This window comes from Penicillium daleae (genome assembly GCF_028827525.1).
Source record: "Penicillium daleae strain IBT 16125 chromosome Unknown utg000008l_segment0_segment0, whole genome shotgun sequence".
NCBI classification, from domain to species: Eukaryota; Fungi; Ascomycota; class Eurotiomycetes; order Eurotiales; family Aspergillaceae; genus Penicillium; species Penicillium daleae.
In genome coordinates, this window is record NW_026623156.1 from 1,312,175 (window position 1) to 1,337,490 (window position 25,316).

The following is a 25,316-nucleotide window of genomic DNA, read 5'->3' on the forward strand; positions in this document are numbered from 1 at the left end:
GCCCTATAGGTCATAGGTTCGAACCCTACTACAAGCAATTAGCCGTACTCTTTTCTTATTCTTTCTTTATGTTTCCGCTTATGGATACGTGCGTACGGCTCCTCTACGACGTGTGCCTGACGGGTGGCTACATTCGCAAGCTATCGGGCCCTTCAGGGTGAGCGAAAAGCTCGTGGGCGAGCTTCCGTCTGGTAGGGAAGGATGTGATCCTAACGGCCACGTGTGGCCTAATTACATCATCCGTACGGCTTAGGCACCTCGAATTCTGCCGGTATCTACCGGATTACACTCATTTAGACCCATTTCCTTACGAATATAACAAAACATGCTCTACCAAGATCACACTATCGAAATATTCTCCGAATATAGTGCTTCTAGGGGCAGCGATATAAGTACTACTAGTATCTATTATATAGAAGGGCCTACGACTAGTACTTCTTAGTGTGTTCTATCCGGTTAGAGTTCAAGTTCTTTTTTTCGCCGGGCCTATATCCTAGCGGCTATATTATTATATTTAATTCCTTAGTTATTATTAATACTATTACAGAAACTCGCGTATTATATTATCCTACGTAAGTAACGCGTATTATATATCTGCTTCGGTTATACTTACAAGCGAAACTCGGAGCTAATTTAATGACAATTAATAGATAACTAAACACGGATCCTAGCTAAATAGGGGTACTCTGCTAAGGCTATATAGTCGATCAAGAAGGAAATATCGAGGGAGTACTTTATATAAAGGCTGTTTCTATTCGGTGGTAGTTAACGGACTTCGTCTTAACTCCTATTACTACGACTTCCACGATAACGCCTATAGCTACTACTACGAACACGAAGTTAACCTCTGCTAGTTTGCCTAAAGTACTAGCGAAAACATACTTAGGGTTGATAATAGGAGCGAAAGCAGGAATCGGAGTAGGTATTACTCTTAGCGTAATTCTTAGTCTCGTCGTAGCTCTAGGATTCTTTTACTTCCGACGCAAAAGACGCGATAGTCCGCCGCGGGGTTCGGACGAGGCGGAGAATATAACAGGGGCTGATAGTACGAGCAAACCTAAAATCATAACAGAAGTTAGTATAGCTCCTGATTAGCAGCTTGCTAAGCTACCTATACTAATATATTTTATAACCGAGCTGCCTGCGACTGATTTTAGCTCTCAGGGACAGAAGCCTGTAGAACTTGTTAGGTATATTAAATACTAGAAGTATTATTGTTAATATTTGCTAGGGTAGTAGAGGTATAATTATTACGGAAGAATTAGGTCTATTTCTAGACTAAGTAGAGTTTATATTTGTTTATTAATATTCTACGTATTAATCTCTTGTTCGAAGTTAGATATACTATAAGTTATTCTATTTAAACCGACTATACTTTATTATTCCGGCTTAAAGTATGTCTTTCTAGGAAGATTAAGGCCGCCGGTAGCCCTTTTAGATCGTACTATATATTGCTACCTTACCTGTACTAGTATTCTTATATTTTACGCCTAGGGGTTAAAGACCCTTGTTGATATCCCTAGCAGGAAAAGTCGATACTGATCGTTACTAAGCTAAAGTCGACGCTACGAGATATCTTTTGTAGTTATAGTAGAAGTAGAATTACTCCCGAGAGACCTATATACTCGAAGTAGTTAAACGCATTTAACTATATTAGAAATCCTAAGTGTCTTAATCACCTATATAATAGGCGCTCCTCCCCCCTATAGGTGTAGGATACTATCACCGTCTAGGTAATGAAAAGTTATATCCTAAGAACCCTTTATATAGTAATAATCACTTATAAGTTCTTTAAGCTCTCTAGCAAGAATGTTAAGGCGGTACAAGAGGAGAGGAGAAGATATATAAATTGTATAATCCGCGTAGACGAATTAACCTCCGAAAATCGTCTAACAACTAAGGAGTCGATAGAGAGCTTTAAGGATACTCGAATTCAAAACGCGAATTCACGGAGTTCTATCGAAGATCATCATCGTACTAGCGAATTTATTCGCTTATGTTTCGGGATACGTATCGCTAATCTAGCTTAGGGATAGTTATTTTTAATAAGCTCTAATTTTGTTTGATATATTCTTGTAGTAAATATACTACCTCCTGCTTAGTAAGAGTTAGGCGATTGTTGATCTTATAGTGCTAGAAAACTATTATATTAATACGTAGATATAAGTTCTCGAAAGCTTTCTAAGTAGAAGAATCTCTAGATACCCTATTAAAATATTGCTCTTGATATAACCCTTCGAGACTCTAGAACGTTTCGTAGGACAGGAGTGGATATTCCGCAAAATTTGAACTGTTACTATAAGATTAATAACTTCTATTAGATCCTATAAAACCTACGACTTTAGTTTGATTACTATTGAAATATACTAGTTAGTAGATTTGACGTACTTAGTTCGATGCTGTTTTTTTCAATCTCTCCCTTTTCCGGCTAAAGGCACGTCGTTGCTAGGTATTAATTAAAGCGGGTATAGTCGAAACGCTAGTAACTAGGGTAATTCGTAAATATTAAAATAGGAGTAGATTCCCTAAGTATTAGGCTATTCGGTATAATATAGAGATTCTCCGCGTTTACACTACTCTAGAATTTAGGTAAACTTATCTAAATAGTGTCTCTATTCGAACTTTGTTTATCCGATAGGCCAAGATCGTAAAGTTCATTATCGCTAATAACTAATTCGGGATTATATAAACCTAATAGCTCGTAATTAGCTATAATAGCGAGTTCTAAAGTTTTAGAGAACTACTAGTAGTTTAGCGTGGTTAATACCGAGTAATACGGAGATAAAAGTAGATAAAGACAAGTTTTGAAGAGGGTAATAAATATAGACCTAAACTCACAAGACAGGATATTCTATATCTTGAATAATTCCCTTTATCCCTAGAATATAGCTTACTAATAACTACGGCGATATAGAATTTATACTCCTGGGACACTCTGAATAATTTAAATAGCTATAACTTCCTAGGACCTGCAAGGGAATATATAGGTATCTAGTAGGTATTTTATTATATAGGGTATATTATATTATATATTAACAGGATGCCTCTAGTACGTTATCAGGAGTACTAGCTGCGTTTTGAGTTCCTAGGAATCTAAGTGAATCTAAATAATGATTCTAAGAGGATTTGTGAAGACAGCTTATAGGCGTTATAGAATAGTATAGAGCTTGATGAGCTCCTAGGACTACCTAGTACGTTCGTCGGCTATAGTAGTCTAATTAATTGTCTAGTAGGTTCCTAGGAGTAGTCCCTTTCGGGGGTTTCTCGGCTAAGGGTAGATAGCGGTTATTTAAAACGCGTTCCGGTACGCGGGCTCTATATAGAGAGAAGTTATACTTCGCCTTTATATCTAGAATATTCTTCTCCTAGTAGAGTTTTGCCTAGGGTAAGACTTATAATCTCCCGGTAGATTCACGTAATTACTCTAAGATTTGTACTTCTTCTATACCTATCTAGGAGACCGTGGAACTAGTAGGCAAAGGTTCCTAGGAGTATATAGGTTTATTAATTGACTGATTAGGTAATTAACGACTAAGCTCTATCGAGGCGTAATAGGTACCAGTAAATCTACCAAAATCAACGCTAGTTTATTGATGCCCATTTTTTTTTATATATAGGGCAATCTAGGTACAAGGGTTTCACTTGGATAGGGCTAGCATATTGCGTTTTATTAGGGTACCCTACTCAGGGCTATACTCAGTGAGCAAATCAGAGCCCTCGGTAGGTAGATCAGGGGTGTCCACTGAGCTTACATAATGCTCTGGGATCGGCTCAGGGTGCTCAGAGGCGTGCTCAGTTCTACTCAGTGAGCAAAAGCGGCGAGGGGGTGAGCACCAATCCGGAAAGGGAAAGCCAAGAGGTGGCATAGGAAATCCGGTACATAGGCTCTAGAATATGGACCCAATCACTAACACGACTAAATTCAATAATGGAAAAGAACTCTTATGAGTGTCATCCAATGGTGTAATTTCTCTACCATTGTCAAACTGGTAGAATCACGATGGCTATTGCTTGTACATACCTACTTACCCCATGGTTTGCCCTTGGCCAATCTATCTTCAATTTCCCCCAAAAGGTCCGAGGGACGAATCAAAATCGCGCCATTTGACCCACACCAAAGAAACCCTCCGGTTCCATAGGAGACCCCTCACAAATTGTGGAGATGTTCATGTGACCCTGAGGTTCAGCTATGTCGTCCTATTAGCACGAGCAAAACTTGCGTCACAGCATGGTCGGCACTCGTCTCCTACATCGAAGATGACGACCTCCTCTGAACAGCACCCAGCTCCCGCGAGAGATTCGAGCGAACCGTATTTTGATCTCGGGACGTTCGGTCGCAAAATTACCACGAGTTCGCATGAAGCCCAAATATGGTTCGACCGGGCACTTGTCTGGACGTATTGCTTCAATCACGATGAAGCAATAATCTGTTACCAGCAAGCGATTGCACATGATGAGAACTGCGCAATGGCCTATTGGGGAATATCCTTCTGCTCCGGCTCGAACTACAACAAGACATGGGCACTATTCGACGAGAGGGACCGGATTAATGCAATCAAACAATGTTATGTTTTTTCTCAAGAAGCCCTTAGACGGGCTGAGGGTGCGTTGGAATGGGAGCAGAAGATTATCAAGGCTCTTGCGAAAAGGTATCCCAACGACGACCCAAACAGAGATATTCTCGCATGCAGCAAGGCATACGCAGACTCTATGAGAGAAATCTATCTGCAGATCGGCCTCGAAGACTTTGATATTATTACTCTGTTCGCTGACGCGTTGATGAACTGCGCCCCTCGAAAACTATATGATGCTTCCACGGGGCTTCCAATCGCATCTTCCCCAGTATTCGAAGTCAAAGACTTGCTAGAAAGGGCTTTGAAGATGCCCAGGGTCGAGAAGCATCCAGGTCCCGCCCACATGTATATTCATTTGATGGAGATGTCGGCGACCCCCGAGGCTGCTCTTCCTGCGGCTGAGATGATTCGCGAAATATTTCCCGATACAGGCCACACCTTCCATATGCCTGCTCATATCGACGTTCTCGTGGGTGACTACCGACGCGCCGTGGAGTATAATTTGAAAGCGACTATTGCAGATGACAAATTTTTCCAACAAAATGGCGGTTTTACCTTCTACAGCTACTATCGTCTACACGACTACCACTCCCTCATCTACGCCGCGATGCTGGGTGGGATGTCGAAGGCGGCGATTTCAGCGACCGATCGAATGGAAGCGACTGTCACAGAAGAAATCCTCCGTGTGGAAACGCCTGCCCTTGCGAGCTGGATGGAATTCTTCAAGGCCGTCAGAGTTCATGTACTCATCCGCTTCGGTATGTGGCAAGAACTGAAAGAGCTTGAGCCACTAGAGGATAAGGAGCTCTATTGTGTAACCAACGTCATGAGGCACTATGGAAAAGCTATCGCACATGCCGCCACCTCCAATCTTGAGCAAGCTGACGCAGAGCGAGAACTCTTCAAAGCGGCCTCCAAGCTTGTTCCTCCTACACGCCTTGACTTCCCCAACAAGATAGTCGACATTCTCAAGGTTGCGTCAGCTATGCTGGATGGCGAGATCGAATACCGAAGGGGGAATTACGAGGTCGCGTTTAGCAGATTGAGGGACGCAATCACTTTGGAGGATGAGCTGCCTTTTGCGGAGCCATGGGGGTGGATGCTTCCAGCAAGACATGCCTATGCGGCCCTGTCCCTGGAACAGGGTAGGGTTGAGCAGGCTGCACAAGCTTATGCAGAAGATTTGGGACTATCTCAGACACCAAAGCGCGCCCATCACCATCCGAAAAATGTTTGGGCTCTTCATGGCTACCACGAGTGCCTTGAAGTTCTGGGTCGTCATACAGAGGCAATCATTATTAAACAACAGCTTTCTCTTGCTCTAGCGGAAGCAGATGTTGAAATTACATCCTCGTGCTTTTGCAGGCTTGGAAATAATGCTTCATGCCAAAAGCCAAAAACAAATGGTTGTCTCAATGTGAAGTCACAGTGTCAGAACTAGAATCTTGAACAGGGCAATGAACCGGAAATTCTGCTATAAATTTCGTAGTCCGAAAAGTTATGAACACCTCAAATTTACCAGTTGGGATCGTTCATGCTATTCCATGGCCTTGGCAAGGTCAGGTTCTCATACTCTCCAGGAGCACCCAAATCTGTACAGTAAAAGTGTATCACCGAACGGCATCTGCAACTTGCTTGATCATCCCTTGCACCTCATCAACGATGCGGAAACAGGGCACTAACTTCCGCCCGATAGGATCGTGAGGACAGACATCAAGCGGGTCATGACCATCACCACAATCTTTCCTGCGACATTGCCCTTCAGGGTTGGGGCAAGTTTCATGACCGGCCATATGACGATCACGTTGCCGCTGCTCAAAGCTTTTCCCCAGAACCTGAAGGTGTTCAGTATCGGTTTGGAGGCCGTGAAGAACGACATCGTGGAATTTTTCACCACTGATTTGCAGGTTCAGACTGGAGGGGATACCTAACCCAGAGTCAAGATAGATGGTTTCGCTCTCATTCTTAACATCCAGCTCAGCACAGTGTTTGTCCAGCCAGCGAACGTACTTCTGGTAACCGGCGGTTACTTCGAACATAAGATGACCGATGAGTAGCACATTCTGGACCGTCACTCTGGGAGGCTTTGACGTGTCGTAGCAGGTGGAACAGGTTAGTAGTCTTTGTGCAAGATACACTCCGGCGCGAAGTGTTTGAATGACATCGTGCGACATGTCAGCGCGGCTTAGGGTCCGAACAATCGCGGACACCTCTTCATCACATTTACAAGACTGGGGGAGCGAAACAGGTGACACGTATGCATCCACACCCGTAAGAGGCATTCCGGGGTTCTGTAATTCGTCTTGTCGGAACGTCTGCCATGATTCAATCGGCAAAGGTATGTCGCCATGATCAAGCATTTCCCACTGAAGGGAATTTAGCCCACAGATTCCGGGAAGTGTACATGATAATGAGTCCATCTCTGCAGCTTCCATAAGCGTACTGGTGGTATCAGGCGAAACTAGGTCAAATTGAGGGATGGAAGGAGAGAGATTGGATAAGCTTGAGAATGACGTTCGATCCTCTCTGCCCGTGAAATTGCGGACTGGATTCTCTTGTCGAATTCGCTTTCTTGGTCTCCCAGGGGTGCCTTTGTCTTTGAATTTACAAGACAACAACAATCCCCGGCAACGAGAGCAACCGGATTTTTCCCCTGAGCATCTGAGTTTTCGTGCTCCTATTTCTTTCTTAGTGACTAGCGAACTCATTGGATTTTAGGATGACAAATCCCTACTTACGACATGCCTCACAAGATTTCCGTTCTTGTCGAGTGGTATCCATGCTATGATGAGTGTATCATCTGAATTTTTCTCAAACGAAGGAAGCGCTGATGGGAGACTCCAGAGTTAATCATCTCTGGCCGAGATGGCGTCAACTGGGCGAGCGGGGTCGTACAGCCGGCGGGAACAGCCTCTTAGGCATAACGGGTCGCAAGACATAAGTTGTTCAAAAGATGATTGAATGGAACACATTGGTCTATACCTATGATCGCAACGACTCCGTCTAATCGTAAATTTCATTCAAAAATAGATGATAATGATCTCGACAGTAAATCATCACGTGACAAGGATGCCGCAGTGTACAAGTCATGGTCCAATCTGCTTTGCTTGAATCACTAGTGTTCTTCGAAATGTCGTTTTTAAGTAACATTCTGATTCGTCTTCCTGAATGGTTCAGGCTTTGTCAAGGGCTTTGTTGTTTTGGTCATCCTGAGACTGATAAGGCGAATATTGAATTTTGGTCGGAATGTCCTGTAGAACACTGGAAGGAGATCTGATTTTCTGGGCTGAAAAAATGAGTTTCCTCAAGGCATGAAAAATGGCAAAGAATATTTAGAGTCAAATTCATGAATGCTGGTACGTTTCGGATATATCAACCAGCAACATTCGAGTCACAACCCCCCGAAACTGTGGGATTGTCGTGCTTTGTGGGTCATTTTCATTTTCCCCACTTCGACCGAAATCGTCCGCGCAACTTCAAAACCATCCGACTCCTCTCGCTGCTCTTTATTGAAGATATGAGCCGGAACCGGAAAATATTATACTATTCGCATTTGCTTTGATTCACAAGTCAGTCAACGAAATGATCAAGACCATCTCCGCACGGGAATTGCGCCGGCACTGGGTCAATCGCGATGAAATTGCCCTCCTCGACGTTCGGGAAGAAGGTCCATATGCAGAAGCCCATCCTCTGTTTGCGCTGAGCGTGCCGGTATCAGAAATTGAGAAGAAACTTCCTTCCTTGGTCCCTAGGCTATCTGCCCCGATCGTCGTCTACGATAATGGCGAAGGTTACGTCGATCGGGCTGCAGCCCAGGTATTAGCCTTGGGGTATCGAGATGTTGCGATGCTGGAAGGCGGGCTTTCTGCATATGCTCTTGTTGGCGAGGTCTACCGAGACGTCAACGTGCCGTCCAAAGCATTCGGTGAGCTGGTTGAATCTATCAATCACACGCCATCATTGTCGGCACGCGAAGTCAAGAAAATTCTGGAGAGTGAGAGTGATGTGGCGATCTTGGATGCTCGACGCTTCGAAGAGTATAACACGATGAGTATTCCCCGTGGCCGCAGCTGTCCTGGAGGGGAGCTGCTTTATCGCGTCCTTGACGCAGTCCCGTCTCCAGAGACAACCATCGTGGTGAACTGCGCTGGCCGGACGCGGAGTATTGTTGGGACGCAGTCTTTGATCAACTCCCAAATTCCCAATAAAGTGGTCGCGCTTCGAAATGGAACCATCGGGTGGACATTGGAAGGCCTGGAGCTCGATACTCAAAGGATGGAGCGGGTTCCACAGCCTTCACTAGGCGCATTGCAGAGGGCACGAGAATATGCTGTGTCCTGGGCCGACTATGTTGGCGTGCCTCTGATTGAAAGTGCACAGCTTGGTCGATTCATTAAGGAGTCGGAATATCGGACTCTTTATCTGCTGGATGTTAGGGACCCTGAAGAGTATACGCTTGATCATCCTGCGGGGTTCACAAATGCTCCAGGCGGTCAATTGGTTCAAGCAACTGACGAATGGGTCGGTGTTCGAGGAGCTCGCATTGTTTTATATGACAATGATGGCGTACGAGCACGCATGACAGCAAGCTGGCTCGTGCAGCTCGGATGGGAGGTGTATGTCCTCCGGGAGTCATCCGTTATACCTGATAGTCTCCCGGTGCCTAAAGGTCTATCATGGCGTTATCCAAGAACTGGTGCGATTTCAGTCGAGAATCTCCGAATTCTCAAAGAAGCGACGATTGTCGATCTTGCCCGCAGTCCGTCTTATTGCAAAGGACATATTCCTGGTGCATGGTTTGCTTCCGGACCCGAACTCGCCCGGGATTTGAGGACTGTCGGCGGCGACGGCCCAATCGTGCTGACCTCTCCTGATGGCGAGATTGCTGCCATGAACCTTGAGCATGTGCAGGCTTCCACTTCGCGACAAATTTTGTATTTGGTGGGCGGAACAGCAGCCTGGGCGGCCACCGGCGAACCCTTGGAGACTGACTCACGGTGGCTTTCTCAGCCCATTGACGTGTATAAAAGGCCATATGAGGGCACAACCAACGCTCGCAAGGACATGCAAGGATATCTTGACTGGGAGTATGGCCTTGTTGCGCAATTAGCGAACGACAGTGTGAGTTGTTTTCATGTTGTACGTGACCGGCGTAGAGAGGCTATTTAACCGCGGCAAATGTGCATACAAATGGATTCAGTCGCTGCACACGGAATTTAATTGCCCCTGAAACAAGTGATCAGAGGGTCAAGCTTTCGAATTCGTTCAGAAAATTATATCCAGGTTCTTCGGCGTTTCAACGAGATATCGTAGGTCACCTTCGGCTAAGAAAAAGAGCAAGCAGGGTGTTACGACATCCACCCGGACCCGCTAATCGAACAAGCCAAAAGACCTAATATGTCAGTCAGAACGGGACATTCTGACATGACCGGAACCAATATATAAGCTGCGCATATAACGTTAGGGGAGCCAGTCCTAACACAGGGATAGGACTGACTGCACTAAGAAAACACGAGTCCACCACCTGGCACGACGCAAACCCTTAAACATCAAGCTCTGGCCGAGAAAGGGGATTGTATGTCACGGAAGTTACCCCGTATTTTGCAGTGGAAAGTAAGTGCCACTTTACACTTCCGTGAAATATCTAGGCTTTCGTTCCCCATGGCCTCTGGTGTGATTGCCTATGCTGCTCTAAGAACTGGTTTCCTTAGACATCTGGCTTTCCTTGGTATACAATGCCTATACTTGGAAATATTGTGTTCTGAACTGTGACCGTAGATCTGATTCTAAAAGCTCGCACTTAAGCAAGGCTATACTCATGAATCAACTTCTCCGCGCAAGTTGCTCCGGTGACATACGCAACAGCCTGGGTATGCGCATTCACCAGGACCGGCACGACACCCATGTCTGCTACACGCAGATTCTCAATGCCCGTGACCTTGAAATCCCGATCCACCACCGCGTCAACATCCCCCTTTTTGCCCATTTTCACTGTCCCCGTCATGTGCCAGCTAGCAGAGATGTTCTGCCGCCAGTACTCCAGCAGTTCCTCGTCTGATTCGCCCTTGGGCATTGCCATCTCGGCTACGTTATCCTTGGTGTAGGACTCGTGCTTGGCAATACGGAAAGAGTCCCGTAGAGCCTCAATTGCAAGACGGCGGTCGAATGGATGAGACAGCATCCTGGGGTTAAAGGATAGGGGAGCGTCAGGGTCGGACGATTGTAGGGTGACTTCTCCACGAGTTTGCGCATTGAAGAGAAAGACAACTAGACAGGAGTAGTTCAAGGCCTCGGAGGGGAAATCCGGGATAAACCAGTGTACAGGGAAGTGAGTGATGATCTCGTAGTGCGGCACTGTTTCCTGGAGAAGATATTCCTGTTCCTCCCTGGGAAGGGCCTTGAATTCCGGTGATGAAACGAGCTGCTCGGTCAGCTTAAACCAGCCAATACCCAACTCGCAGGCAAACTTGGCCCAGGGTCCTGTTCCATCTTCTTGCCATTGCTTTAGTGCGGCATCCATGGCAGTCTTGTCACCGTAAAAAGCCTTCCGTCCCGTGCTCGTTCCTGAGCGTGTGTTGACCATCGGCACGAAGTAGTGGTCACGGAGTCCCTGACCAACGGCGGGGACGTCAAGGACGACAGGGATATTGTGCTCTTCGAGCTGAGCTGCGGGGCCGATGCCCGAGTGCATGAGAATACGAGGGTCATTCAACGCACCGGCGCTAAGAATGACTTCTTTCGTGGCATGGTCTATTCAACTTTGTTAGGCAACGTAGAACTCATCATAGGGTCAGGTCGAAGTATCATTACACTTTGTGCCATTAGACTCCACGCCAACAGCCTTGAGCCCGTCCAAGAGGACACGCTGAACGGGTGCTCCGGTGATAATGGTCAAATTATCCAGCTTCTGCTTGACCAGATCCCCCGCAGTTGATCGCAGACCCTTATGGGCCGAGTTGATCAACACCGACATTCCAATTGGGTTGCCCGAATTATGGTCAGGATTCAACGGAAACCCAGCCTCCTCAAAGACATCCAAAAGCTCTGTCAAATCCTTTTCCCACTCTCGGGCATAACCTACGTGCAACGGCCCTTTGCTTCCATGATTTTCCATAATCGGATCGGCATACTTCTTTGCCACGCCATCAGGAAGCTCCTCGTGGAAAGTCTCAAGCTCTTTGAACCTTCGCTGGATATTGCCCCAGGCGAACGAATCATCACCCACGATTCTCGCCCACTCCTGATAGTCGTCGCGTGGACCGACGCTATATACACCAAAGTTAATGGCGCTTGACCCGCCTATGCACTTGCCCCGACTGAAGTCAATTTCGCGGTTGTTACAGTCGATCTGCGGGATTGTCTTGTACCCCCAATTCAGGGACTGGTTCTGAAAAGTTATCCATCGTTGACCATCAACGCGGAGGTTGCGATCTTCATTACTGTCACCTGCTTCCAGGAGCAGGACACGGGGTTTTGCGGCAGAGTCGGCTAGGCCAGCAGCAAGAGCGCAACCAGATGGGCCACCTGGGCGATGTCAGTTAGATGAGATTAGATTAAGCAAATGATTGTCTTTTGATCAGGTGAATGAGATAGGTTCAAGGCTCGAGCTTGTCGAAGCAGTAGGCAATCTGCTGGGATTGGGAGGATAGCTAAAGGCAAATGCTGCTTACTTCCGACGATGACGAAGTCAAAGGTGGACATATTGCGTAACGAGCTGGCCAGGACAAAGAGGTTTTCAAAAGAAGGATAAAATGAGAACGGAGGGAAAATACTATTCAGCAAACATAAAGGAAATATGAGGTGTCCAACGACGTGGGAGGCGGAAGAGGGGAATTCGACGGAGTAGATCCGAAGTCCAGGGACCAAAACACTCAAATTCCACAGCCTTGCTGACGATCTCAAATGCGGCCAAGAGGCATTGATGCATCGCTAAATGCCAGTCCTCTAACTTCCCCACTGTGCCCACAACACCTACAAAACTTACAGTTATTCCTATTGAATTACTGTCCATATGTACCTGTTAGGTGGAGCTCGTAGAGCCAAAAATGCATGGATACATTGCATAGAGGATGCTCTGAGTACAAGTCAACCGTTATGGAGTTGACAATTATCTTTCAAAGAGGCCACAGAGAGACAATTGAAAGTAAAAATCGCCAAGGAGCAATCTGCGCCACGCCTATAATGGAGATCTCTTTCCTAAAACGCATCTTTTGGGAGCGCTTAGTTTAGGGTCGGAAGCAGGTGCAAAGCTCGCTTTATCAGTTGCAAGTTACACGCTGCATAACTAGTCTACTCCTATCCCTGCAAATAGAGAGATGGATGCATTTCCATTGTCAACTGAAAGGCACTAGCAACTACAGTACAGGTTAACGCGCTAAGTGCAAGCCACATTTACCGTACAAGTAGCTCCACTAACCCTTTTCCGCGATGTGGGCCGGAAGCCAGGTTGTGGGTACTTTAAGTCTGTTAGGGTACAAGGCTCCAAGCGTAATGGTTGGCTCACCGACAATCAATCAAGCATTAGCGGCTTCAACGCGGCGATCATTGTTCAAGGTTTTTCTTCGGAAACAAAGTATGGACCACAAGCACTCTTCGAACTTCTCCCATGAGGGAAATACTATCATGCAAGCCCTCGTAGTACAAAAGAAGTCAGGTACAAGGCCATAGGCTACCAGGGGCGGTTTCTGAAGTGTAACAGCTATGATTCTGCGTGTGTCTCAACCGAATATGGCATAAGACCCACAAAGAAATTTTCGTTCTCGATAGTCTCGGTGTATTGTATGTATGTAGGTCACTTTAGCGTCTGTGCTCGAAATATCGCAACCCCATTTTTGAATCATCAATCCAACTTTACATAGGCTGGAAATTCGTATTAGGACTCTATCTGTTTAGGTAAGTATCAGCCATAGTCACGGCCGGTCGCAACACTATTACTGGGCGATGAGTTTTGATCTTGAAAAGAGCCTTCCTATATATACAGAAGCAAGTTGACAGGCTGACTAAATTGATATTTAGGGCCGCAGCAGACTCAGTGCTCCTCCAACTAGATGCAAGCTTCCCGTGACAAAAGCTTCCATGGCGCCCTCCTGGTGACTGATCTGTTCCGCACGTCGTATAGCTTGCTCAATTGTTGGTTCAGTTGACACGGTCGCATCAGGGTGAAATTCCTTCCAAAGCGAAGAATAGATCGAGCAGAGGTCTGGGAAAGGAGTTTCTGGCACCTTGAGGGTTTTATCTAGGAAGAAAACAGTTAGCTTAACGCCAGACCATGACAGCAGCCTAGATTCCCTCACCAATTCTTGTAGAGCCGTCCTCTCTCTCATGATAGGTTGTGAAGATGACATGATTTGGTAAAGCCTTGTGCCGGGACAGTGCATGTGCCAGGGTTGTCAAAAGATCTACACCATCACGCTCTTCAGAAAAGTGGCTAAAAATCAGGACGCGGTACCTGTGCATTGTCCATGTTAGCAATGAGACGCGGCAGGGGTAGGATTGAGTCTCACATTGGTCTCTCAGTGGCGTTGACATTATTTGCGAACCACTCTGCGGCTTGCTCCAGACTAAGTGGATTATGCGCGCCATCTAAATACCATTGCGAGTTTCCACTCTTAATGGTCTCAAATCGGCCGAGCCACGAGAAATTGTCGATGCCTTTGGAAATATCATCCGAGCTCAGTACTTGTTTAGAATCTTTGGCCTGCAGGAACGCAGAAGCCAGTTGGATGGCCAACGAGCAATTTAGCCGTTGTACTGGAACACTAAGCACCCTGTTGTTCACTGGAAGTGTGTCTGAGGGCGAGACGAAGGTAAGAGCGGTGTTTCTTTCAGCCGCACGTTTCTGCAGTACCTCGGCAGGGCCAGGGTCCTGTACGACGGAGAATGCAGGTGCACCTGGTTTGAAAATTCCTGATTTGTGCCAGGCAATGTCCTCAACTGTAGGGCCTAACTGGGCGACATGGTCCAAACCTAGGGAGGTAATGCCAGTCACGATAGGCCTCCTCACCACGTTTGTGGCGCAATATTCCCCTCCATGGTGCGTTTCGACTATCGCCGCATCGATGCCTTCTTTGATGAATGTGTGAAAGGCCAGTAGCAGCAGAAGCTGTAAGTAGCGGGGTTGTCTTGTAGACTGTGCTTGATTGGGAGCAGCAAGGGTCTCCCACACCTCGAAAAAGTACCGAGTGAAGAGATCCTCCGTGATTGGTTGGTTGTCAATTTGGATTCTTTCTCGGATGCATTGCAAATCAGGTGATGTGTATAACCCAATTCGCTTTGGAAAGCCGGTTCGTACGCCATGAGCATGGAGGAAAGACCTGGTGAAAGCACAAGTGCTGCCCTTTCCTTTCGTACCGGTTACATGGATAATATTAAGTCTGTCAACGTCATTTTCCTGGATGGAGTAAGCCTTAGTCTTGGCGGAAAATGATCTAGGGGGCCGAGCGAATATACCGAGTGACCTAGTACCTGCAGCCATTCTCTCATTCCTACCAGACTCGGAATCCCCTTGACTGCTGAGGCAATCGGAATTGGAGAATCTTGGCCCGTTGATGGTGCAGGAGCCGTCGGTCGGGCCTTCCGCCTGCGCGTCTCTAACAGGTTCAGCGCGTTCTGCTTGACGATTAGCCTAAAGTCAACTCAAAGCACGAATCAATCTGCAAAGCACCTCATAACTACGCTTCATATTGACAGCGAGACTGGAACTAGCCCTTGAAAACGCTGGCGAACCCGTCATAAGCGTCACCGGTGCAAAAATGGGGTTCGGGTTTTGTCGATAGGAGATTGATGCCATGATGGGCGAACGTGGGGCGATGGATGCGTAGTTGGTACCTATCGGTCACCGCAGCATCTCAGGGCAGGATGTTTGCCGGCCCTGACCGTCGCCAATGGTGATCAAATCATTGAGTTGCACACAGGCAATACTTCATATGCCCAATATGTTATTTACCGGCAAGAGGAGCCCATGAAGATCCTTCTTCTCAACACAGAAACCGTTAGCAAATAACCTAGCCCTATCTCTGTTAATTCCAGAAAGTTACGGCTTTACCTTTGTATAGCTTCGATGACCTATCTAAAGCGATACCTTAATATAATCATTCGTGGTATTAGTACTTATTAGTAGTTACAAACATACGTTATATATAATAGTACTGAAATTTATTATATACTTAGCCGCTTAGTATAGTAGCAGCCGCTACAAATCAGGATAAATAGACATCTTCCCCCGATCTTCCCCCGTGATAAGGTCTTGTATATCTACGTTACCCTACGCTAAATTATACATTTTCAGCTTTGCAGTTACTCCCCACTTAGGTACCGTTAACAACATCCGTTATGTCTTAAGCAACTAACCCTCGTGTTCCGAACCCAGACAGTATAGTGGTGCGTTATGCCTTTGATCCGCTGCTGGTTGAGCCTTTGGAAAGAGTGCTCGCGTTGGTGTACTAAAAAGAATCTTCCTGCTTTGTATTATGTATACCCTAGAGGGCAAATTTTGCGCAACTGCTTTATATTTCTACATGCAGCCATAGAAAATTTTGATGGTATTGAGTATTGAGGTTATTTTCGTCTCGGTCGAGTATCGTCTTGCTCCAGAGCATTCTGCGCCAGCTGCTCGTCGCGATGCATATATACCGGATTTTGTCCAGCAACGCTTAGCGCTCCCCTTCCGTTCTAGTGCTCACCCTCTCGCCGCTTTTGCTCACTGAGTACTCCGTAGAAGTGAGCACGCCCTGAGCGACCCAGCGATCATTATGTAACCAACTAGTTACACTCACTGAGCCTGATCGGAGCGTCCTGATTTGCTTACTAAGTTCGCCCTTAGAGAGGGTTCCTGATAGTGGCACCACCCGGTTTTACTCGAAATTACAGCTCTGAGACCACACAAATTATGCAGGTTACGACGTTCTACCTGTTTGCATTGTTGATATACCCGCGGGTACCCAAAAATAGTTACCTACGGGTCTTACTCAGCTACCCGCTATCCAGACGCGGGTAGGGAATCCCAACCCATTACCCGTTTGGGTAGACCCGCGGGTCCTGGCGAGGACTATGAGGGACTGCTCTATGCGTATTTCATCTTTTTCATAAATATAACCCTTGTTTTTCGTATAGTATACCATTCATTGAACTGGAATGTGTTCAAAAATGGCACAAAGTGGGCTTGAATCCGGCGTTGAGCTCGAAAATGTCTCTCCATCTCAATCCGACGACCGAAACCATATACATGTAGTTTGCTCAGAGGTGTCAACTCCGCGACGGTCATCACCGACACTCCCCCGCTAACATGATTTTGTTTTCATTTTCTTATTTCCGAGTTTGGTTCCAAAGGACACAGTGTGAGATGTTGCCGCCTTTATGCGTGTGCGGCACGATGACGCGCGAAATGGTCTGCTCGGGGGACGCTCACGATGAGCCCTGATAAGCTACAATAAAAATTAAAGATAAGCTTGGATAAGGATAATGCCTGCATCAATTGAGGCTAATTCATGAACAGCGCAGGTCCCTCTTGTTCTGCACAGTCCTGAGATATAACACAGTCCATCGCCCACTAAACGGTGGTACACTGCATCTTCACTTAACAGCGCCATGAGGGGATTCAACCAAAAAGACACTCCAAAGTCGCTAAAAATGCTAGATTGGAACGAAGAACTAGCTAAACCCTTATATGCAAGTAATTAATCATACGAATAGACAGGTGCACCGCCATACCCTTCTAAGGCTTCCCGTAGGTGTAGGGCCGGTCAATAACCATCTCCTTGACCGTCGGCAACCGAGCTTGACCCTTTCCGAATTCCACTGCCATCGCCATAACCTCTCTCCATCGCAATCCCGGCGCAATCTTACCTGAGATGGTGTTGGGCGTCAATGTGTCACTGTTAATGGGAACAAGAGCGGCACGGCCGAGAATAGCCTCAAGAGCCTGCTGAGCGAACGAGACAGCCTCCTTGGCATCAGAAGGAACACCCGTCTCATCGAGCTTGAGAATCTCCAAGTTGGGCAGCTGCCCCTTGAGGTAGTTGATGATGTTGGGGTTGCGGGCACCACCACCGCACATGTAGACACCGGCTATCTTGTCGATATCGATGTTGAAGTTGGGGAAGAACGTGCGGTACTGCTTGACGATGTTCTGGGCGGTAATGCGGGTGATGGTGGCGACGGTGTCGTACTTACTCATGCCCAGAGCCAAGCACTCGTCGATGATCGCCTGGGCCTCGTTGTCACCGAAGGTCTCACGACCTGTCGTCTTGGGAGGCAGGTGGTTGCAGTACTTATTGTTGTCGAGGAACTTGTCGACGACTGCCTGGTTGACAGTACCCTGAGCACCCCACTCACCATCGCGGTCGTACTCCATCTCGCCGTTGGTGAAGTAGCGCATCGTGGCGTCGATGAACATGTTGCCCGGCCCGCAGTCCCAGTCGACCATGGAGTCGACGCCACCCTCGCTGTCGGGTGGAATGACGCAGAGGTTAGCGATACCGCCGATATTCTGGCAGATGCGCCATTCGGTGGGGTGGTGAAGGAGGAGACCATCGATCAAAGCGACAAGAGGTGCACCCTGGCGGCCGACCGCCTGTTCAGCCATGCGGAAGTCGGTGACTGTAGTGATGCCGGTCAAGCCGCTTATGACAGTTCCCTCGCCAAGGCAGAAGGCGGAACGGGTCTCGCCTTCCTCGGGCATGGAGAGAAGCCAGATAGTCTGACCGTGGGAGCCGATGAGGTCGATGCTGTGAATGGGGACGTTGTGCTTCTCACAGAAGAGCTTCACGGTCTCGCCGAACATGTTGCCGAGCTGGACGTTCAGCTGGGACATGAGGGAGGGAGTGGTTTTCGTTTCACGGAGCATGGTGAGGACGGGCTCCTTGATGTACCGAGGGATGGGAATCTCGTCGTACTGTACAAGGGCGATTTGTCAGTTCCACTGAAGTTAAATCATAATAGACCAGTAGAGAGCTGTCGTACCTTGAGGATCTCCATGTGCAAAGGAGCTTCGGGAGAACTCTGTCGATAACGAACAAGGGCGCAGTCAATGCCGTCCATGGCCGTACCGCTGTTCATTCCAATGACTGTGATGTCGAGGGTACCATCTGCGACACAACGGTGAGGGCCGTTGACGTGAGCAGAGTCATTGGGCTCAGAAAATTCAACTGAAGTGACCATTTTTGTAATGTGTAAATACCAGATTGAAACTCAATGATTTGGATTCCAACAGTAATCCAGAGGAGCGAAGAACCGCTTCATATACCTTTTGAAATCTAGCCCCCATTCCTGCTGGACAATCAAGAATACTCCACTACCCCCGTCATAATCCAAAGGCGTGCGGTTATGCGCACGAGAAAACGTTGAGAAGTGAGGATTGGGGATGCACTTGCTAGCTCCATCACGATTCCAAGGCCGACATGCCAGCGAGAATTGCCTAATCAGGTATCTTCGAGACGAGGTGCACAGACCGTCCAATCCCAGGGATTGCGAAAACTTGGAGAGCCATTTAAGCCGTCAGTTTCGGGCCGTTTATGCGACGCCACACCTCCCTAGATCGGGAGAGGCAGCCGAGATCAGCCTCCCATATTCGCGTCGAGGGGGTTTCATAGATGGTGGTCAGCGGATCTCGAGCTCTGCTACTTTTTCTGGTGACCAGGTGGGGACGATCCTTGCAATTTTGTCTTTGAATAAGAATACATAAAGAGTCCCCTGACTCTGCTGTCACTGCTTCCTTATAGCTTTTGAGACCTTAAGCTTGTCCAGTCGGATCTATCAGAGTCACATAGTCATGCCTTCCGCCACCATGAACGCTCAAGAAGTTCGTGCAGTTTGGACGTCAGAGAAGGGGTCAATGGCTAAACAGACGGCCGAGAACCGATGGGCCAAAATTATTCAGGGCACCATCGACGACATTGGCGAAACAGCCGCCGCGGAGGATTTTGACGGCCAGAAGAGAGTGGAGAGCATTGCCATTCAGATTGCCCTGAAGGACATCAAGAAAGGAATTGAACAGAACAAGCCCCTCACGTACGTACTTCTTCTCCAAGAACCGAAAGCGCAGGGACTCACAGCGCTTCAGACCCCTACAAGATGACGGCAAGCTCGATATTCAAGAGTGGAACAAGCAGCTGGCTGCAATTGGCCAGTGCAGTTGGACCAACTGCCCTTGGCTCTTTGGAGAGTGCTACATGTACAGGTATGACTGTTGCTGCAAAGATCGGATCGAGGAATTGCGCTGAAAATCCCTCCAGAAGCATCCAGAGGATCCTGAACTCCTCAAAACACTGGCAGAACTACGATGTTTTCAAACGCCAGAAAGACTCTACCTTTGTCAAGTCGAGAGCCGCAGTCGAGGAGCTCGCCAGCCGTTATATGCAGATCGTTGCCGATACCCGACTCGCCCAAAATGAGAGCAAGGAAGAGGCCAAGAAGTTGCTTTTTATCGAGATGACAGAGATTGCCCTGTGGGGAAACGCCACAGACCTGTCACTCCTCGCTAACCTGACCCTGGAGGACTTGCAAAACCTGCAGGGCCGTGAGGCCATCCAGAAGAGCCAGCGGAACATCGTCGACAACGACACTGACCACGTCTGGACCTATCTTCAGCGCACTGCCGGTCAGGCTAGTCGCCAGATTGACATTATCCTCGACAACGCTGGCTTCGAGTTCTTCGTTGATGTGCTCTATGCCGCTTATCTTTTGGACGCCGGCATTTCCACCTCTGTCAGACTGCATACCAAGGAGTTCCCGTGGTTCGTCAGCGATGTCATTTCCCCGGATGTCGAATCGCTGTTCGAGCATCTCGATTCCTCCGAATGCTTCCCAGGTCGCGAGTATCTCGACCAACTCATCCCGAGACTCCGCAAGTTCTTCCAGTCGGGCGCCATCATGACCACTAGCGACCCCTTCTGGACAACGCCGTTCTCATTCCACGAGATGCCATCCAAAGCACCCGCCCTCTTCAAGGAGCTCCAGAACAGCTACCTGGTCATCTTCAAGGGCGACCTTAACTACCGCAAGCTGACCAGGGATGGGATGTGGCCTCACACCACCACATATGAGGAGGCTCTTGGTCCCCTAGGCAAGCAGAGCGGCGTCAGAATTTTGTCCCTTCGTACGAACAAGTCCGACGTTTGCGTTGGCGTCCCGACCCAGAGCAAGGTTGACGCATTAAACGAGGAGGCGCCCGGTGGTGCGTGGATCAAGAACGGAAAGTATGCCGTGGTATCGTTTAATGAGGGTCGATTTCCTTTGTCGCATAGATAAATGCCCTTTACTTTTGATGTGGGCATTGTGAACGGGTTACGTCATCGTCCATTCTTCTTTTAGAGAATTGATTATCCAAGTCGTCGGCCATGCATGCGTCGCTTCCATATCTCGCAGCAGTCTAATTACTCCAGCCCTTTCTGCTGAATCTCTCATCAAGGGACCCCCTGTCAATGTCAGTAACTATATCCCACACAGACCATAGACATGTCTTACAAATAAAGGTGGAATGACAGAGCGTGATCAACGATGGCACCGTCGAAGGGGAACTGTTGCATGCCCCACAGATTGCACGAGCGTGCATCATGACTCGGATCTGCTGGTGTCAACGAGAACTCATCCGCATGACAGCAAAACCAGAACTCACATCAGACTCACGAGCTGTACTATGTAGCCCCCTGACTGCAAATTTAGGCGATGGCTTGTAGATGGCCAAGAGCATACGGGCAAGATGATAAAATCCGAATGCCATAACTACAAACAACATTAGACAGCGCAAAGTAGAAGACTTTTGACAGACATACTATGCCAGTCCGCCGTGAACCATATCTCTGGGAATGGGTTTCCACTCCCCTGGACAGCTTCGCTATACCAGATTGGGTCAAATGTATCTGGTCGGGTGATCAACCAATTCTCGACGGCCTCAGAGAGCTCTTGCCATCGGCGTATTCTGGTTGAGGGCTCAGGGTAACTTGATCCAAAGCAAAAGTGTACCACCGTAGCACAGATCCAAGTCATAGTGTTGGCCCAGGCTGTTTCAGACCTCAGATCGCTCAGAGGGTCACCTCCGCCGGGGGAGGGATGAGAACCAAGTTCAAATCCACATTAGGAGCCTGCTGATGTACACAGGCATTGTAGAGGCACTGACGCATGTACACCCAGAAAGCCGCCTGCCGCAACCTCGGGGCCGATGGATCCACCTCCCGTCCTTGCGACGCCCGGAGCAGAGCCAAGCAGCCGGCTAAATGACGCTCCTGATCGCTCCCGGTTACCATGACTGTTTCAGTCCCAAGGAAGTTAGCCTGGGCATCGGCTCAAAAACTTTCTCACTTACCATTCAACTGTTCAAACACCCGCAGGATGACAATTGCACACAGCAGAATATCATCGTTGGCCACCGTTTCCGAGCTCAGGGAGGGAATCAATAATTCTACGCAACGCTCATGCGCCTGCTCGGCCATTTCGGCATCCCCGACGTGCCGGGCCGAATAGGAAAGTACGGCATGCAGCAGGATCGGCGATTGCTTGACCAGAATGGGGATTTTCCGGGTAAACTGGCGGGAAGCATCGGTGCAGTCGAGCCAATACCCGAGGTGCGTTGCAAAGTGATGCACAAGGTAAGCTTCTCTGTAGGTCAGTGGAGACCCTGCATGTATTGCACCTGTGGGCGAAGCCGGAGACCATGGACTTAAAGAGTCCCGTCGGAGCTGGTGGGAGCTCGGGATTCCAATCACGCTGAAGTATGGTGAGGTAGTGGTATCGTTGACTGGAGAGGCCATCAGAGGCGCAGGAACAGAGTCGGTGGTGAGTTTCGGAAGGATAGTAGATCCTTGTGTGTTGTATGGTGATGTCACCGAAGCATTGGTACAGAATTCCGCATAGATTGGATTAGTTATTTGTTCAGGGCTGGTTGCATTAGCAATCACTACGTCTGCAGTTCCGTGTTCCGGAAGGTGAGATATTTCATCATGGTCATGGCCAGGAGCATCCTTGGGGTCTTTCTTAGCCTTTCGTAGTTGATAAGGCTTGATCCTGATGCTCTTGGATGGATCTTCTCGAAGGCATGGCCGGTTCTTTTTCTGGCACTGCGAACAGATCGGCTTGACTTGGTCACCTGATCTCGGGTAAGCCGTTGCATTCAGCTTATATTGAACTGTTCAATGGTATACATTTGACATGCCTCTTCCGGCAAGTTAGGCTGTGATGAAACTTAGCAAAAATCACGGCAAGGACAGAGCCTGGACACTTCTCCGTCAGCGGTCACACAGTCATTAGTTCTGCTTGGCAACCTTCCCCGCAACCGTTCCAAGGCATGAGATACAGATATGGACCAGCCACCCTTCCTTCCGATTATCGACAGGCGAAGTGTGCAGCTCGTGTAGTGTAGGGAAATTAGCGGGAATGACTGACCATCCATCTTTTGAGCGAAGCTTTCCCATGTCGAAATCCGTGTCGATATCTGAAGAGGTCTGTAGAAGTGGAACAGTAGTAGCGAGGTAAGTCTGTCTCGAAGAAGGAATATCGAGACGAGAACAGACAGGAGACAAGATCGAGGAGGTGTGGAGAGATGGAAAGTAGGAAGAAAACTCGGGATTTATGGTGGCGGAGGCGGAGACGGAGAAGGAAAGAGCCCCCGAGGTTTTTGAGTTTGGAGTGATCCCCGTCAATAACAGCCCTAGAACCAAGAAAACCATAGAGCCCCAATTTCTCGTGATCTTCACCCCACGGGGTTTGCCTCTCTCTCTCTCTCACACACGCACACACACACACTCTCTCTCTCTCTCTCACCCATCATACATACCTACATACATTGGAAGGAAACTACTCATCATCTATAAATACCCCCATGTCTTCCTGATACGACTATGATCCACTCTTCTCTCTATCAATTATCTGGGGTTGACTCTCAGAGTCTTGGTTTCTCCATACTATATATTCATTCCAAATTTGTCTTTGGCTACTTTTTTCTGTTCCTCATTCAAGTTTGTTCACCATGATCCAGAAAGGTTTCTGGAAGACGGTCCCTGGACCTAGACTGCTCAGGTTGATTACTGCAGTCTCTGCCGTAGCCATTTCCTATGAGGGCATGAGTCAGGGTGTCATGGGCGCTGTCAACGTCGCCCCAGAATATGGAGTATGTACCACAGTCCTCCTGAACCATCACCCCCAAAGAGTTGGAATCGTGAACTAATCGAATATCACAACTGCAGCATCGTATGGGCTTCGCCGATGAGCATGGAAAAGTCATCAAGCCCTCCCTGCAGGGTGGCATCGCTGCCATGTACTATTTCGGTGCTCTCTTCGGAGCCTTCTGGGCCGGTAGTTTCTCCGACGCCTACGGACGTATTAAGGGTATTTGGATGGCCTGCGTCTGGTGCCTTGTCGGAGCCATCCTGCAGGCTAGTGCCGTGAATCTCGCTCATATGCTCTGCGCCCGTGTTGTCGCGGGTGTTGGTGTCTCTTTCATTATCGTTATTGCTCCCTCGTGGACCGCAGAGCTGGCTCCAGCGGCCCATCGAGGTCAAATGATCGCCCTGACTTTCCTCGCCAACTTTGGAGGCATTGCCTTGTCTTCCTGGATTGGCTTCGCTACTTCCTTCACCGAATACGCCGGCGGCGCCTTTCGATGGCGCTTCTGCTTTGCCTGCCAAGGGATCCCAATTGTCTTCCTCGTCATCGGCACCCTGCTCATTCCTGAATCGCCTCGATGGCTCGTCAAGGTCGGACGCAACGAGGAGGCATTCGAGATTATCACCAAGCTCCGCGGAGATGGCGACCGCGACCACCCGAATGTGCAGAAAGAAATTCGCGAGATCATCGCCGTCGTGCAGATGGAACAGGAGTCGCAGAGCTCCAGCTATATCAAAATGTTCTTGGGCATTGGATCGGGGGATATTCACATTGGACGCCGTATCCAGCTGGCCTTCTGGCTCCAGGTTCTGATGCAATACGGCACGGGTATCGCGGCGGTTGTCATCTACTCGGGAAACATCTATCGCACTGCTGGCTTTGATGATTTCAAGTCCAACTGGCTGTCTGCTTTGTGCATGACCTGCGGTATTCTGGGAACTGGTATCGCTGCTTTGACCTTGGACCGAGTGGGTCGTCGCCGGACCCTCTACTGGGGAGCGGTTGTTTTGAGTATTATTCTCTTTACCCTGTGAGTACAATCCCATTTCGTCCTGACGTTGCTCCTGCTGACTTTCCTCAAGTGGTGGTCTGAACCGTGGAGCCGTCAACAACCCCGACAAGGCTGAACAGTACGGAACTGGAGCCGCCGCCATGGTTTTCCTCTACGTGGTTGTCTTCAGCTCCTCATGGTTGATGATTCCTTTCATTTATCCGACCGAGATTTTCCCGACATGGCTGCGCGCCAAGGGTAACGCCTTTGGTGTTGCGGGTTGGGCGGTCGGCTACGGCGCTGGGTCGATGCTCGTCCCGGTCATGTTTGCCGGTATCCACGAGAAGGTTAGTTCTACCTTCCCTTTCCCATATTTTCATTTCTGACTTCTTTTTTCTCAGACCTTCTACGTCTTCGGTGCCGCCATGCTCGCCTACATCCCCATCATCTACTGTTTCTTCCCCGAGACTGCCGGCCGCACGCTCGAGCAGATCGACTTCCTGTTCGCCAGCAAAAGCCTTTTCGTGTGGGATGAGGAAAAGGAGTTTGCCAAGCGCATGGCTCACTTCAATGCTGAAATCCAAAAGATGGAGATTGAGAACGGTGGATATGTGGGCGACGAGAAGAAATGTGAGGATTTTGTCGAGAAGGTCTGA

The 25,316-nt window shown here is 48.3% G+C and overlaps 10 protein-coding genes across 10 annotated transcripts; 4 read left to right on the plus strand and 6 right to left on the minus strand.

The window, feature by feature from the left end:
• Positions 1 to 4,257: 4,257 nt before the first annotated feature.
• N7458_009111 (TPR domain protein) lies at positions 4,258 to 6,015 on the plus strand (the record flags this gene model as incomplete). Its single annotated transcript, XM_056912493.1, has 1 exon — positions 4,258 to 6,015. The coding sequence occupies one exon, from the start codon at positions 4,258 to 4,260 to the stop codon at positions 6,013 to 6,015; it is 1,758 nt and encodes a 585-aa protein (XP_056761342.1).
• Positions 6,016 to 6,184: 169 nt separating this feature from the next.
• Positions 6,185 to 7,009, minus strand: N7458_009112 (uncharacterized protein; the record flags this gene model as incomplete). Its single annotated transcript, XM_056912494.1, has 1 exon — positions 6,185 to 7,009. One exon carries the CDS (start codon positions 7,007 to 7,009, stop codon positions 6,185 to 6,187), a length of 825 nt encoding a protein of 274 aa, XP_056761343.1.
• Positions 7,010 to 8,156: 1,147 nt separating this feature from the next.
• N7458_009113 (uncharacterized protein) lies at positions 8,157 to 9,743 on the plus strand (the record flags this gene model as incomplete). Its single annotated transcript, XM_056912495.1, has 1 exon — positions 8,157 to 9,743. The coding sequence occupies one exon, from the start codon at positions 8,157 to 8,159 to the stop codon at positions 9,741 to 9,743; it is 1,587 nt and encodes a 528-aa protein (XP_056761344.1).
• Positions 9,744 to 10,374: 631 nt separating this feature from the next.
• Positions 10,375 to 12,275, minus strand: N7458_009114 (GMC family oxidoreductase; the record flags this gene model as incomplete). Its single annotated transcript, XM_056912496.1, has 3 exons — positions 10,375 to 11,324; positions 11,385 to 12,098; positions 12,245 to 12,275. 3 exons carry the CDS (start codon positions 12,273 to 12,275, stop codon positions 10,375 to 10,377), a joined length of 1,695 nt encoding a protein of 564 aa, XP_056761345.1.
• Positions 12,276 to 13,585: 1,310 nt separating this feature from the next.
• N7458_009115 (uncharacterized protein) lies at positions 13,586 to 15,363 on the minus strand (the record flags this gene model as incomplete). The annotated part of the gene is made up of 5 exons (XM_056912497.1): positions 13,586 to 13,809; positions 13,868 to 14,022; positions 14,078 to 14,964; positions 15,063 to 15,182; positions 15,238 to 15,363. The coding sequence occupies 5 exons, from the start codon at positions 15,361 to 15,363 to the stop codon at positions 13,586 to 13,588; spliced, it is 1,512 nt and encodes a 503-aa protein (XP_056761346.1).
• A 1,923-nt stretch (positions 15,364 to 17,286) lies between these two features.
• Positions 17,287 to 18,731, minus strand: N7458_009116 (UPF0075 family protein; the record flags this gene model as incomplete). The annotated part of the gene is made up of 2 exons (XM_056912498.1): positions 17,287 to 18,465; positions 18,534 to 18,731. 2 exons carry the CDS (start codon positions 18,729 to 18,731, stop codon positions 17,287 to 17,289), a joined length of 1,377 nt encoding a protein of 458 aa, XP_056761347.1.
• Positions 18,732 to 19,356: 625 nt separating this feature from the next.
• On the plus strand, positions 19,357 to 20,819 carry N7458_009117 (damage-control phosphatase ARMT1 family protein; the record flags this gene model as incomplete). The annotated part of the gene is made up of 3 exons (XM_056912499.1): positions 19,357 to 19,580; positions 19,633 to 19,749; positions 19,805 to 20,819. The coding sequence occupies 3 exons, from the start codon at positions 19,357 to 19,359 to the stop codon at positions 20,817 to 20,819; spliced, it is 1,356 nt and encodes a 451-aa protein (XP_056761348.1).
• Positions 20,820 to 20,864: 45 nt separating this feature from the next.
• Positions 20,865 to 21,557, minus strand: N7458_009118 (uncharacterized protein; the record flags this gene model as incomplete). The annotated part of the gene is made up of 4 exons (XM_056912500.1): positions 20,865 to 20,986; positions 21,036 to 21,135; positions 21,198 to 21,293; positions 21,344 to 21,557. The coding sequence occupies 4 exons, from the start codon at positions 21,555 to 21,557 to the stop codon at positions 20,941 to 20,943; spliced, it is 456 nt and encodes a 151-aa protein (XP_056761349.1). The 3' UTR covers positions 20,865 to 20,940.
• A 35-nt stretch (positions 21,558 to 21,592) lies between these two features.
• Positions 21,593 to 22,978, minus strand: N7458_009119 (Zn(II)2Cys6 transcription factor domain-containing protein; the record flags this gene model as incomplete). The annotated part of the gene is made up of 4 exons (XM_056912501.1): positions 21,593 to 21,816; positions 21,874 to 22,653; positions 22,709 to 22,737; positions 22,950 to 22,978. 4 exons carry the CDS (start codon positions 22,976 to 22,978, stop codon positions 21,593 to 21,595), a joined length of 1,062 nt encoding a protein of 353 aa, XP_056761350.1.
• A 554-nt stretch (positions 22,979 to 23,532) lies between these two features.
• N7458_009120 (putative MFS monosaccharide transporter) lies at positions 23,533 to 25,316 on the plus strand (the record flags this gene model as incomplete). Its single annotated transcript, XM_056912502.1, has 4 exons — positions 23,533 to 23,673; positions 23,750 to 24,699; positions 24,752 to 25,007; positions 25,062 to 25,316. 4 exons carry the CDS (start codon positions 23,533 to 23,535, stop codon positions 25,314 to 25,316), a joined length of 1,602 nt encoding a protein of 533 aa, XP_056761351.1.